Source organism: Pezoporus flaviventris, unplaced genomic scaffold (genome assembly GCF_033815535.1).
Source record: "Pezoporus flaviventris isolate CSIRO_AGI_PZ_B2104156 unplaced genomic scaffold, CSIRO_AGI_Pfla_v1 ptg000097l, whole genome shotgun sequence".
NCBI lineage: Eukaryota > Metazoa > Chordata > Aves > Psittaciformes > Psittacidae > Pezoporus > Pezoporus flaviventris.
In genome coordinates, this window is record NW_026892645.1 from 989694 (window position 1) to 1002768 (window position 13075).

General features: G+C 52.5%; 1 protein-coding gene across 3 annotated transcripts in view; it reads left to right on the plus strand.

Moving 5' to 3' along the window:
- Positions 1 to 13075, plus strand: part of COL5A1 (collagen type V alpha 1 chain) — a 146942-nt gene that overhangs the window by 73673 nt on the left and 60194 nt on the right. For all 3 annotated transcript variants that reach the window (XM_061476915.1, XM_061476914.1, XM_061476913.1), the window contains 6 exons: positions 1478 to 1624; positions 1743 to 1991; positions 5709 to 5861; positions 6162 to 6218; positions 10101 to 10142; positions 10330 to 10392. In XM_061476915.1, coding sequence (XP_061332899.1) covers positions 1478 to 1624; positions 1743 to 1991; positions 5709 to 5861; positions 6162 to 6218; positions 10101 to 10142; positions 10330 to 10392 — 711 coding nt within the window. The remainder of the gene's footprint in view (positions 1 to 1477; positions 1625 to 1742; positions 1992 to 5708; positions 5862 to 6161; positions 6219 to 10100; positions 10143 to 10329; positions 10393 to 13075) is intronic.

Here is a 13075-nt window from a genome sequence, read left to right on the forward strand (position 1 = left end):
TGTGTTTGACATTTGAATTTCATTTGGCTCCAGCTCATCTGTATGAGCTGCTGTGCTCAGTATTTTTTCTACAGTTAGCCCCAGATCTTTTCTTTAAATAAAGGAAGGAAGGACTGGTACAAAATGCCCTTTTATTTCTGCTGCTCCATTAGAGAGGCCTGAGTGTGGCTGATTTCCAGAAGAGCATCACCTGAATTGTACACCCTCTTAAGAGGGCTCAGACTCAGCTCACAGCAATTGAAGGGTCTGCCATCCTCAGCTGCTTCACAGCATCTTGGCTGCTCTCTTGGTCCCACTTGCTGGTCCATGCACTCTCTTGCTTTCAGCTGGTCTCTGATCTGTGGATTCCTGCCAAATCCCCGCAAATCCTGGAATGATTTGGGCTGGAAGGGACCTTAAAGCTCCTCCAGCTCCAACCCCTGCCACGGGCAGGGACCCCTTCCACTAGAGCAGCTTGCTCCAAGCCCCTGTGTCCAGCCTGGCCTTGAGCACTGCCAGGGATGGGGCAGCCACAGCTTCTCTGGGCACCCTGTGCCAGCGCCTCAGCACCCTCCCAGGGAAGAGCTTCTTCCTGACATCTTGTCTAAATCTCCCCTCTAGGAAGCTGTAATGCCAGCAGCCTGCTCTGGCTTAGCTTCGGGACCGAATGAGCGAAGCAGGGATCTGGGGAGGAGGTGATGCTCGCGGGGTGCCCAGCCCCTGGGAAGTGCTGTAACCGCTGTGCCAGCTCTGCTGGAGAAACAATAAATAAGTAAAATAAAATAGACCTGGGTATAGTCAAAATATGTGGTAGTAGGAAAAGAAAACTTCTCTTGGAGCCAGCAGCTCAACAAGGGCTGGCTTGTTTTAGGGCTGTGTTGCTCCATGTAAGAATAACTCCTCCACGCGCCGGCGTCTGCTGCCAGTGAGAGCGATGGACTGGCAAAGAAATTTGCCATGCCTGGCTGTAACCAAGGTTCTGTTTGTGTTTCATTTTGAAGAATGACTGACGCCTTGTGGAAAACACTGAGAATATCCTGCTTCTGGAGCCCGGCGGGTGGATGGGAAGTCACATGGATACCATTAGTGCTTAGAGTGAGAACAGTATCGCGGCTTCGCAGAGCAGCTGCACAACTCCCACCTCTCTCAGTATGCCACACGTGTGACCTGGGGGGTCCCGACAGTCCAGGGCTAAAACCAGTTAATGTTTATTGTGTTATCATGGGTGACTGAACTGCGGCAGGTTTGGGCCGTCATCTGTGGTCAGAGGACCGAGGGATGAATTAGAACCTCCTCAAATCCCAGCCTTGCCACAGCAGCCCAAAGCTTTGGTGAAAGGTTTCATAGAAGCTGATGAACAAGAGGAAGGGACAGCTTTCAGTGCATGGATCTGCAACACAGCGTGGCCCTGTTGGTAGGAAATAATGCCTAAAAGAGCTGGCAAGAATGCGTTTGGGTGCTGCCAGCTTATTTTCTGCTTCTCATCTTCTCTTTGCAGTACACTGATGCGGAGGGCGAGGGTGACACCTACTACTATGAGTACCCCTACTATGAAGATGTTGATGAATCTGTAAAGCCAGAAGCTCCCACCGCCAAACCCAGCGCTCCCGAGGTGGCTGCAGGAGAGAGACCCGAAACCAAGCAGGTACCAATTCAATGGCAAAGATGTGGTTCACAAATGGCACCTCTGTAGAAGGGGAGGTGGAGGATGGTGCAGAAGGTTTGCTTTTGTTTCTGATTGTGGCGTCCTGTTCCTGTGATAGGACTATCCTGCTCCCACACCATCTCCGCATGGAGGGGACCCTGACAGGCAGACCAAAGAGGATACTACAGCGGGTGATCCCCTCGTGGACGAGTACAACTATGAGACCATTAACGAGGAGTACTTCACACCTCTGCCCTACGAGGATGTCAACTACAATGAAGAAGTAGACCCGCAGGGGGGGCTGACTGAGAACGCTGTGGAAGCCGAACTCCCCACGAGCACCGTCATCGCCTACAACGAGAGCGATGTAATTTCAGTGAATGCTTTTACCTTTCACTTTGTGGTTTTGGTGACTCGTGGTGTTTCAGAGCCCTGAGAGCCGCGGGGACGTGCTCACCCATGTGGTAAATCTGGCAGCGCTTTGGGCAGCTTTGGAAGAGGAAGTTTCTTGTAAAATATTTTCGCTCCAGATATTTCAGGGTGTGGAGCGCAGATATTGAGGGTTTAGGGAAGGATTATTCCCCTGGAAAAATGTGCTCATGCCGACATCTGCGTTTCCCTCCGCGAAGTGCTTGTGTGACAAGAAGAAAAATGAGGGTTGCTGTTAAAATCTAAGTAGAATCATTTTACTTCAAAGCTATTAATATAAATCCTTAACATGTTGATTTGCTGGAAAACATCAGTGTTTTTCATCTTGTCATTCCCACCGAACATCTTCAGGGGTTTAGATTGTAATGCTCAAAAAACCCATTTCAACACTAGGACCAGCCCTTGGTTTCAAACTCCTGCATCCACCAGAGTGAGGACCTCTGCTCTGTGCCACATCTGCTCAAAGGGGGGAGCAGTCCAGGTCCCGTGGCTGATGTACACCAAGCAGATGAATGTGGGTCTCGACTTTAGATGAGACTTAGACAAATTGCCCTGCAGCCACGTGCTGTGTAGCTCTCCATGTAAGGAAATAATGCTAGATGAGGCTGATTTTGCTATCCAGGAGGGGATAGCAAGGGGAGTTGACAGCAGGGTAGTGTTTCCTGGGAGGGAGGATGGCGCTTGGCAGAGTTTTGTGGTGGCTATGGGGGGACTCAGCACCCTGAGGCTGGTGATGCAGAGGGGTCGTGTCCAGCCAGTCGGTGTGGTGGAGGAGGAGGTTGAGCCACCCAAAATGATCTACAGAGAGGAACAGAAAAGGCTGCAGGATATCAGGGAAGTGAGCGCCAACCTGGGGGAACCCATGGATGGGAAATATTGCTGTTTCCTGACGAAGAGCCAGAAATCTTTGGCTAGGCTTGAACTTTCTAACAGAGAGGAATTAAAGATTGGATAGCGGGACCTTAGAAAAAAATTGGAAGAGGAAATAAGAGTCTCGAGGGCTGCTTTAGTTGTTAGGAAAAGGAAGTAAGAGGAGGAAAGGTCAGGTAGGGGAACACACAGTGAAGCTTTCCTATGTGAAAGCTCAACCCTCTCTCAGCAAAGCATCTCCCAGGGACAGAGTGCGACTGTTCCCCTCCAGCAGCTGCAGAGGAGGTGGCATTTGGACAGGGAAGGCTGCAGGATGGCTCCCGGGGTGGGAGCTTGCTCCGGTGAATCTCTTAGCTGAGGAGCAGAGCAAAGGGCACAGCTTGCCTGGTTGAAGGAGATTCCCATGCACTGAGGCAAAGGCTGATGCAGTGTGACATAGGGAAGAGTCCCCAGGAGTGCCAGCCTGGGGGACGAGCACCCAGGAGGATATGGATTGCAGGTTAAAACCTCAGAGTGGGAGCTGAGGGTCCTGCCTGCAGCCGGGAGCTCCTGGGAAATGAATCCTCTAATCCAGCAGCAGACCAGGCTGCTTTATGAGCAGTATGGAAGTGGGGATGGGGATCTCCTGCGTGGAATTGCCTGCCTAATACCTGTTATTAAGAGCAGGCTTCCAGCGGGAGCTGCTGTGGGGGCTGGAGAAGGTTGTTTGCTCTTTAGAAAAGGAGAGAAAAGTCCATTAAAAATCTCACAGGTGTTTTGGCTGGTTCAGGAAGCAAAGTGCTCATGGCCATGGGTTGTGCGCTCTGATTTCACCTCCCAGGCTCCTGCCCGCAGAGCCCCGTGCTGTTGGAGTTCACCTGACTGCAGTTTGGGAAGCCTTTAATTCCTGCGATGGGAATGAAAAGGGGATTTAGCTTTGTACAAGCGAAAGCAGTGCGAGAGGTTTGAGAGGCAGGAGCAGGCGCTGAGCCCTCCTGGGCTGGGGCTTCAGCCTGGCTCATAACTCCTGCTAAATGCCGGGGAAGCAATTCCGAGATTTAGGAGGCAGCGATACTCCTGAGAACAAGAGGAGCTGGGAGCAGATAGATTCTGCTCATTGCCTGCTATTCATCAGGCAGTTTGCTTTGCTTGTCCAGATGCATATACCAGGGCTTCATATCTGCATTGCTTCTCAGGGAGGACTAAAAGGAGATTTAAATGAAGCTGTTACCAGCAAAGCAGAGGCACAGCGTTCTGCACGCTGATTTTTGGGCCTCCTGTCTCCTTTGCAGACTGGTTGTAGTTGTCCAACAGCACTGTTCAGGAGATGATTTTTTGGGCTTTTATTTTGGTTTTCCTCCAAAGCACCTGCAGCTCTCAGCAGGGAGAACTTTGCTCCTCCTCTGCCCCCTTACTCAAGCAAATCTTCCCATGCAAATGGATTTTGGGGCCTTAATCAAAATATCATTCCGGACATTTTTGATGTTCATTTAAAGCAATGCAATCTGGAACAAGCTTGCTATGTTAAATCCAGAATCTTTGTAGCGAGATAAACAGGTTTTAAGGTTTCAAAGTGCAAACCCAGATAAAAGATTGCAAACAGGATAAAAGAGAGTGTGATAGCACCCAATCCATTTGAACAGCACAGAGGAAAAGTGATGCTAACTTTTCCGAGCCTTCTGATTGAGTAATTGCCAAGCTATAATTCCTGCAAAGACCGGTTGGTGCTTGCAAAGCTAAAGGAAGATGGGGTATCAGAGCAGTGGCTGCCTTAGCACCGGGGTTATTCTTATTCAAAACCTCTTGAATTTGGATGCAGATGCTTGTGCTCAGTGGTTCTGAGCAGCTTTGGCACCGAAACAAGGTCTGGAAATGATGGTGGCATTTAAGTGATTTTTGAATTTGTAGTAGGGAGGAGATCATTTGTCTGGGAAGCACTGGAAATAATTCAATTTATGGATCATTTTGGTCATTACCTGGATGGGAAAGAAACAAAAAAACCCATCAGCAGCAGCACATGTTCTTCACAGTGCTGCTCGGAGCAAATGATGCCAAGAGGCAGCTGCCTGCCAGGCTGCAGAAAGCACAGGGGGATGGAGAGAAACAAGGAAATTCTGATGCTTGTCTGGATGTCCTTGCCCAGCATCTGCTGCTGGAAGGATTCAGGAAGGATTCAGGGATTAACGCATCAGATTTGTGAAAAACCTCTGCTTCTGCTTTTTGCACAATTCCAGTCACAGTTTGGATCCCGGGATAAGCAAACAGGAGGTTTTGTAGAAGCGACCTTGGATTTTTCCACATTTCCTCCTGTAATCAGATACTCACAACAACAGATTGAGGGTTTGGTGGGCATTTTGACTATGAGACTGGATGTTAATAATCTTAACACCAGTTAATAATCCAGCATCTCTGATATCGAGGCTGTGAGAGACGAGGAGGGCTTGGAGTTTGAGGCTTCCGTTGCCTCTTTCTTCTGGTCTTTAGGGCTTTCAGGGCGCTCCTGATGCGAGCTGATGCTTTGTGCTCTGCTTTGTTTTCCTCACTCAGACTTTCCCTCAGTGTTATTTCAGGGATTGACAGAGGAATCCCAGGGAAAGCCAGGGTGGTTTTGACATAAAGATCCTCCCATCCTTCTTCCCTGCCCCTGGAAAACCCTTAGAGGTCCCTGGAGACTTTAAAACTCCAGAACTTTTCTTGTGCTTGTTCTTTACAGCTATTGTTGTAACACATCTTCCTCACATTGCAGACCCTGCGCCCCTTATTCCACCGTGCACAACCTGATGTGTTGCTGCTCTTTTGCTTCCAGGCTGCTCAGGGAGGAGATGACCTGGATAAAGATTTCACTGAGGAAACAATAAAAGAATATGATGGAAATTACTATGATAACTATTATGACCGAACAGTCTCTCCTGATATCGGCCCCGGCATGCCTGCCAACCAGGACACCATCTATGAGGGGGTAAGAGAGTTTATTTCCCATAGAAGGTGAGTCTGGCTCAAAATGTTTGTCACCCCATCATTAATAGCGTAAAGATCAGCCGTGCAAAAACCAGCGAGAGCATCTCACTTGGATTCATTCCCCTGCACTGCACGTGCTTTGCACGGGGTGAGGAGGTGCCTGTTTCTGTTCTACACGAGCATCAGTATCCTTTCGGGGCAGAAGTTGGTCCAGGATCTCCGGATCCTGCTCAGAGCAGTGATGCTGGTGGGGGTGATGTCCTCTCTGACTCTGGTTTTGTGTTTCCCTTGTGTGCTGCAGATCGGTGGCCCACGGGGGGAGAAGGGACAGAAAGGGGAGCCCGCGATTATCGAGCCGGTAAGGATCGAATGGTGTTTTGGTGTTAGTGTTTTCCCAAGGGAGAAGTCCAAGGTGTATGTTTGGTGTGGCCTGGGGTGCTCTGGTACGGCTGGGAGGAGGATTTCCCATGGAGGAATTACTCGGTTCATTTAAACACTTTAAATGCAAAATACTGTACATTTTTCTTTTAAAAGCCTTCAAGCAGTGACTGAAATCATGAAGAAGCTCAGTCTTTCCCATGAAATCTCTTATGTACCAGAATAAACCCCGGCCTTTCAGAGGGGAAGCATCAGGCAGAGGGCAGGTCTCACATCTCTGGAGGTTTGAAGTGCCCTCAGCTCGCAGTGACCCCAGCTCCCCAAGTGCTGGTGGCTGAGTCACATCCTGACCTGAACTTGCGGCTTGGGATTGGCTTTAATTGTGCCACTAATGAATTAATCTCTGTGGAAATGAAGTGGTTCTCCCAGCACACAGCTGTGGGAGAGAATGGGTTTGCTCCTGCTCCAGGGTCCCATCAGCTTTCAGAGAAATCCCATGTCATCTGGAGCGGAACCCAGCTCTCTGTGATCTGTCCTGGCCTGTTTCTGGGGTTGTTTTTCTCTCTAAAGAGCTGCCTGTGCCCTCTGCAGTCAGCAAAAACTGTGGGTGCCCAACTGAGCACCCTGTTACGTGAGGATGGAGCCACTCTGGGGCCAGCTGGGGCTTGCTCACAGGTACCCACTGGGCAGAGCAAGAGGCTGGGGGTTGATGGCCACGTGTGTGTCCCCTGTTGGGTACCAGGATGCTGAGGTGCTCCCATGGGTGCTCCTCCCAGGCTGGAGCTGGGGCTGCAGGTCCTTGCAGCCGCCTCCCCGCATGCTCCCACGCACCAGCAGCTCAATTAACCAGCAGCTCAATTAACCTCGTTTCTCTGGCACGGGCCCAGTGCAGCAGCACTTCCCATCAGTTATTTCTCTTTAATTCTTCCTCCCTTTCCTTCTCTGACCGACATTCTGCTGGGGGAGCTGGGCTGCAGCAGCAGGGCTGGACAAGCCTGAGCTGAGCATCTTGTAAAAGCTTTTCTGACCTTCCCTTCCCTCTCTTCCTTCCTGGGGCTCGCTCCCACCCTGCGGACACAAGGAGTGAGCAGTTTGCTTACCAAAGGTGTGGGAAGGGTGGGGGGCCTCTGAACCCCAGGGAAACGATGGCAGAAACCAGCCTGCGCTGCGCAGAGCCCATCGGAGAGGCTGCAGAGCCAACAAAACAGTTAAGTTTAATCATCCAGAAGGAATTTGGCTGCCTTCGCTGTTTCAAAACCCTGGAGCATGCATCGCTTGTGCCAGAGAGTAAACAAGAGCAAATGCCGCCCTGTCCCTCGCCGTGCGGTCCCTCTGCAGCACAAACTCGGGTTCGCTGCGCTCTTTAGCTCTCTTTTTCCGATGGGAGCTGCAGCAGAGGGGGAAGAAGCCCAAAGGCGTTAGTGGGGTCCTGCAGGGTTTGTTCTCCGTTCCCTTCCACCCTCCTGTCCTTCAATCCTTGCTCGGTGCTGACACTTGCTGGAGACAGCGGGGCAGCACAGCTGCAGCGTGAGGAGGGCTGAGCTGGGGGCGGATGGATGGTGGGGACCCCCCATCCTTGAAGGCTCCAGGCTGCCTGTGCTCGGGGGGGCCCTGGTGCTCCTGCCTGCCCCGGGCAGGGGGCGATCAGCCTTTGCACACACCTCTGTGTGCTGCAACCAGTGTCTGGGCTGTTTCTGTGACGGGAGTTGCCCTTGCGGGTAGCCCCTGGGTGCTGACCGAGTGGAAGCAATGCTCTTTTCCCCTGGGACAGTCCCAGCTCCATGGTTTGCTTGCTCTACCCCCAAGGCATCGCCCTTGGTGGCATCCCCCCCCCAAACCAGTCCTGGTCCCCAAACCCTCCCACTTTTCCATTGCTCCTGTTGATGAGCAGTCATATAAACAGTGGTGGTTTCTTGCCAAGGAGAATCTCCAGATGTCCCTAAAGCTTGAGCTCAACGTAAACCAACAGATAAATATGGGAGGATGCCAAGGATGTTTGCATTGCAGATCGGCTCATTAGCCCCAGCCCTTACCCCACGCTGAGGAGCGGCCCCAGGCTCTGCAGCTGGCCGTGGGAAGCGGAACCTCAGCATGCTCAGCCCATGGCATGGTCACCCAGCAGCCCACGTATGTCCTGGGGAGACCTGTGTGGGCTGTAGCCCTCCATCAGCCCAGACACAATTACTGGTGCCTGGTTTAGAGCCTGCCACAGCAAAATGTGCCATCGCTGGTGTCAACAGCGATGGACCTTGGGGGTTCCATATGGGAAAAGGTTTGTTGGGACCTCTGGGGTTCCCTGCACGATGTCTTCATCGTTTGCCTGAAAAGGAGCCAGTGCTTAGTGGATGTCCTGGGGGATGCTTTCTCCACCAGCATCTTCTCGGTAGCTTCCAACAGCAAAGGGCTGACCCTTAGTGCAGGTCGGAGGAATGCTGCGTAGGGCTCACCCTAATTCCCACCCAGAGGAGAGGGTCCAAGGCAGGCAGGAAAACCGCTGTCAAAATGGGCACAGGGTGAAGCCTGCGACCTGAATTCTTTCCTGGTGAAGAACGGCTGTGCAGGCGCTCCCTTCTGTGATGGCAGCAGCAGCAAATTTCCCCTCACACTTCCAAGTGAGCTGAGAGCCAGTTTTTATACGAGGTGGTAATGAGTCGCATGGACACTGGGAGAGACAGAAAACAGCACTGGCCACGCGTTAGTGGTGCAGAAACACACATCCCACCAATGGAAGCAGGGATGGTTCATGTTTTACCCCTTCTTTTGCTCCTCTGGGCTTAGAGACTGTGGCTTTTGGGGCAGGGATGCCTGGATTTCCCTGCAGCCTTTTCAGATGGGTTCAGCTGGGCCCTCTTCTGCTGCAGTGGCTGCCACGGGGTCAGCCGAGGCTTTTAGCACCGGAGCTGAGTCCAGGAGACCGGCCAAGGGTGACCTAAGGCCAGTCCCCACACTTGTTTCCTCCTGGCTGCTCCCGTATGAACTCACTGCTCATCTGTAGGGTTTTACAGGCAGATGTCATCCCACAGGACAAGTGTCCCTGTTTGCTGCCTGTGAACTGGGCAGTGCTGGGGTGGCTTTGGCTCACCCTGGCTGCTGCTGGGGTCACGGTCACTGGCCCAGAGGGAACAGGGTCGTGCTCACCATGGGGCTCTCCCCAGCAGATTGTCCTGATGCTGTCAGGAAAGCATTTGCTGGGATTATGGAGAGGTTTCTTTCCTGCCTCTTACGTCTCCGTGAGGAGGGGAGGGAGAAAAAACTCGACTCTACTGAGTACGTGATAGACCTGATTTAAAGTTATGACAAAATATTTAGATTAAAAGCACTGGAATAACATTATTCTACCATTTTGCCCACACAGTGATTTCCTGGGTACACAGATAAATCACAGCATGCAGGCTGCTGGGAAAGTCATTTTAAACCCCCACTATTTGATTATTAACATGGGGTTTTTTTAAGCTGCTTGGATCTAGAAACAGCTTCTTCCTGAAAAAGATCTTTTCTCCTGCACCAGCACCATCCAGGCTGGATGTGCCCCAGGGCTTGCCCTTTGCTGGCCATGTGCTGAGGGCGAAGGGTTGCGGTTGGGAAGGTGACCCTGTGCCGGGTGAGGGTGGGCTTGGGGCTGGGGCTGTTTTGCTGTGCCCTGTGTGATTTAAATAGATGGTATCTGGTTCTTCAGTGGGCAATGCCCCTTGTGCCTCTCATCCAGAGGGAGCAGAGACGCTGCAGCTCGGGGATACCCACACCCAGCAGCAGAGCTGGAATACTGCAGGGTAGAGGAGGCGTTGGGCTTTCCGGCCCTGGGGGCAGAGTGACCGTGAGGCTGTGCCTTGCTAATGGTTCTGTCTTCTCTTCCATTGCTCAGGGGATGCTGGTGGAAGGCCCCCCCGGACCCGAAGGCCCAGCAGTAAGTGTCCCTTTGTCTGCACCGCAGGGTGCTGATGTACGTGGAGGGCTCCATGTGCCACCGGCCCAGGGCTCTGTTGCTTCCAGACACCCAGCAAGGGTGCAGAGAGCTCTGGGTCCATTTCCTGGTGCAAAACTGAAGAGGAAGCTCTAAGCAGCTTATTTTTTCCCTGTCTTTTCCATGCTAGGGTCTTCCAGGACCTCCAGGACCAACTGGACCTGTGGGCTTAATGGGTGACCCTGGGGAGAGGGTGAGTACCCGTGTTTTTTTCCTCTTTGCGTCATTTTGTGTGTGCAAAGTGGGGCTGTAACTTGGGGTTTGCATCTCTGGTTTTGATACCACTTCAAATGAGTTTTGTCACTGGCAGCAACTGCTTTGTAAACTGCTGCCTGCAGAAGCCTCCAGCTCTGCGATGTCTCAGCTGTTCCCAAAGCACTTTTGTGGACCAGGGCCCCGAATCCCACATTTTAGCACCATCCTTTGGTCAGAATTGCATCTTTGTTCATTATTGCTGGGTCCTCACCTGGGATCAGGGCTGATCTGCGGTTTTGGGAGCTCCTGGACTGAAGCCTGGGGTCACTACGTGTTGCACCAGCACCATGTGAGCAGCAAAATGTGTGTTTGGGATTGCTGGACATTAAAACCCGCTCTGTGAGCTGACTCTCTGAAATGACCCTTGTACCAACACAAGCTTTTGCTTTCGTTCACCCTGTTCTAGCCTATTCCCCCTCCCTGGCAGAGACAGCCAGGCAAGCAGGTCCCTGTCTGGTACCCCATGGGACCAGGCTGCCCATCGCCTCCAGCACTGCACCCAGCACAGGGATTGTGCCTTGACATCTAGTGGAACGCTCACCATAGCGCCGACGGCCTCTGGCTTTGCACAGGAGCTGAGATGGGATCATTCTTGGCTGCTGGAGCAGCTCCGTTTGGGCCCCTGGAACTAGAGGAGTGCCCTTGAGCAATGCTGGTTTGGGTGATGAGCACCGGTGTGGGCTGCGCTGGCAGGAGCAGAGTGGTTCCTGCCCGGTGCAGCCCAGCGGAGCAGTGCGTGCTGCAGGCAGCGGTGCAGGGGCCGTACGGACCAGCAGCAGTCACTTCGCATGAGTAAATTCATTGATTTCAGCACTTTGTGAGCAAAACAAATGGAGTTTGGAGCCTGACCGCGTTCGGGTGCTTTGGTGCATCTTGATGTCGAGTGCAGCCAGATACGCTCTCAAAATAGCTTCTGGTGTTCTGCTGTTTCAGTGGGCTCCCAGCAGTGCTGACAGCAGCCTCCCCTGGAGCTGCCTGAGGCATCCCCACGGTCCCGTTAGTGAAAAAGGCAATCCTGTGCCTTGCTCCAGGTGGGTTTGTGGAGGCAGGCTTGGCTGGAAGCCCGTTTTGCCAGAGTTCTTCCTGGAAAGCTCAGGAGGGAGGGGGCCGGCAGGGACACAGATCACAGGAGGTGCTCCTCAACACGAGCTGTCCCAGCTTTTCCCTTTCCAGAAACCCAGCCGTTCCCTTTCCTGTCCGATGTACCCCGGAGCTGTTGTCCTTCCCTAGTGCTGCCCTTGCTGTCCTTCATCTCCCAGAGAGGTGGTTCTCCTCAGCAATAAGGAAGAGATGGGAAACTGCCCCTCTGCAGTTGGTGCTCTTCCAAATTATCCCCTTCGGGTGGGTTTGGAACCCATGGGACCCGAGTGCCTTCCCTGGGGCAGTCTCCTTCCTCCAGTGGAGGACAAAGCAACCAGCTGGCTCCAACCCTTCATTATTCACCTCCCAGCCCCATGACACTGGCATTGCAAAGTACAACCACTGGGAGAAATAAAACCACTGCTGGCGTGCACTGGGAGGTGTCTGCTGTGGGTTTAAGGTGTACTTGAGGAGACTGCTTCAGCGTTGGGATGCTCCTGTGGCAACGGCTCTAACCTGGGCCCTGTATTTCTTTAATGAAGGCTCTTTGTCGCCTTCTCGGTCCCTGGGGACTTGCTTGGAGCCTGCTGGCTCCCCCAGAGCAGTGCTGGGGAGACCCCACCTCACCTGCCCTCCTGGTGTGTGTTACTGGGTTTTGATGGAGCAGTAATAATGCTTCTTGTGGTTGTGACATGACTGAGAACGAGAGGCCCTGACTGTGCTCCATTGATCGGTGCCTGCAAGCTCAGAAAGTCAATAGGCAGCTGCAGGCTCTGCCCATGGCCAGGAGCCAGGGCCACCACTCAGTGAGGCTGGATTAACCCCTGAGACACCGCAGCACCAAGGAAGGCCTCTGCCTCCTGGGGTGTGGGACTTCAGAGAGGATGGGCAAGGTCCCAGCAGTGGCTTGCACCTTGCAGTGGTCTGGGATTAGTCAAAAGAGCTGTGTGGCTTCATCAGGCTCTTGGTGGGCCTTCATCCTGGAAGGGTCCTATGTGTTGCCTAGCTTTGTCCTTGTCTTCCCTTGATGTGCTGCTTCTGCTCCCAAGTGCTCGGTTGCCTGGCAGGGTGGATGCTGCAGGCAGGGTGGATGCTGCAGGCAGTCTGTGCTCCCGCCCTTGGTCCAGGCAGATGCAGGCGTTTGGCCAGGCTCCTGTGGAGTGGCCGTGCAAAGCCAGGCAGCAGCAGACACGTTGTCCCCGAAGATGCTGCTCCACACCCTGAAACGAGGCGTGATTTACATTCTAGCATATCCTGCTTTTTTGTGTGGCCAGAACAGAATGTAATACAGCATATTGTGCATAGAGAATTGATGAACTTGCAGAGCCAGGAGCTGCAACTGCATTAAAATACTCCTTTTCAATTACAGCAGCTCCTCTTTTAATTTGTTTATTATTAACCCTGCACATAGCTCATGAATTTACATGACACTTCAATGTGTGCGGCGAGGAGCATTTCCTATGCCTACGTCTGATAGAAAGATTTCTTATTTGCAATCAGGCAGGTGCACTGAATTAATATACCAATAATATTCAGCTATG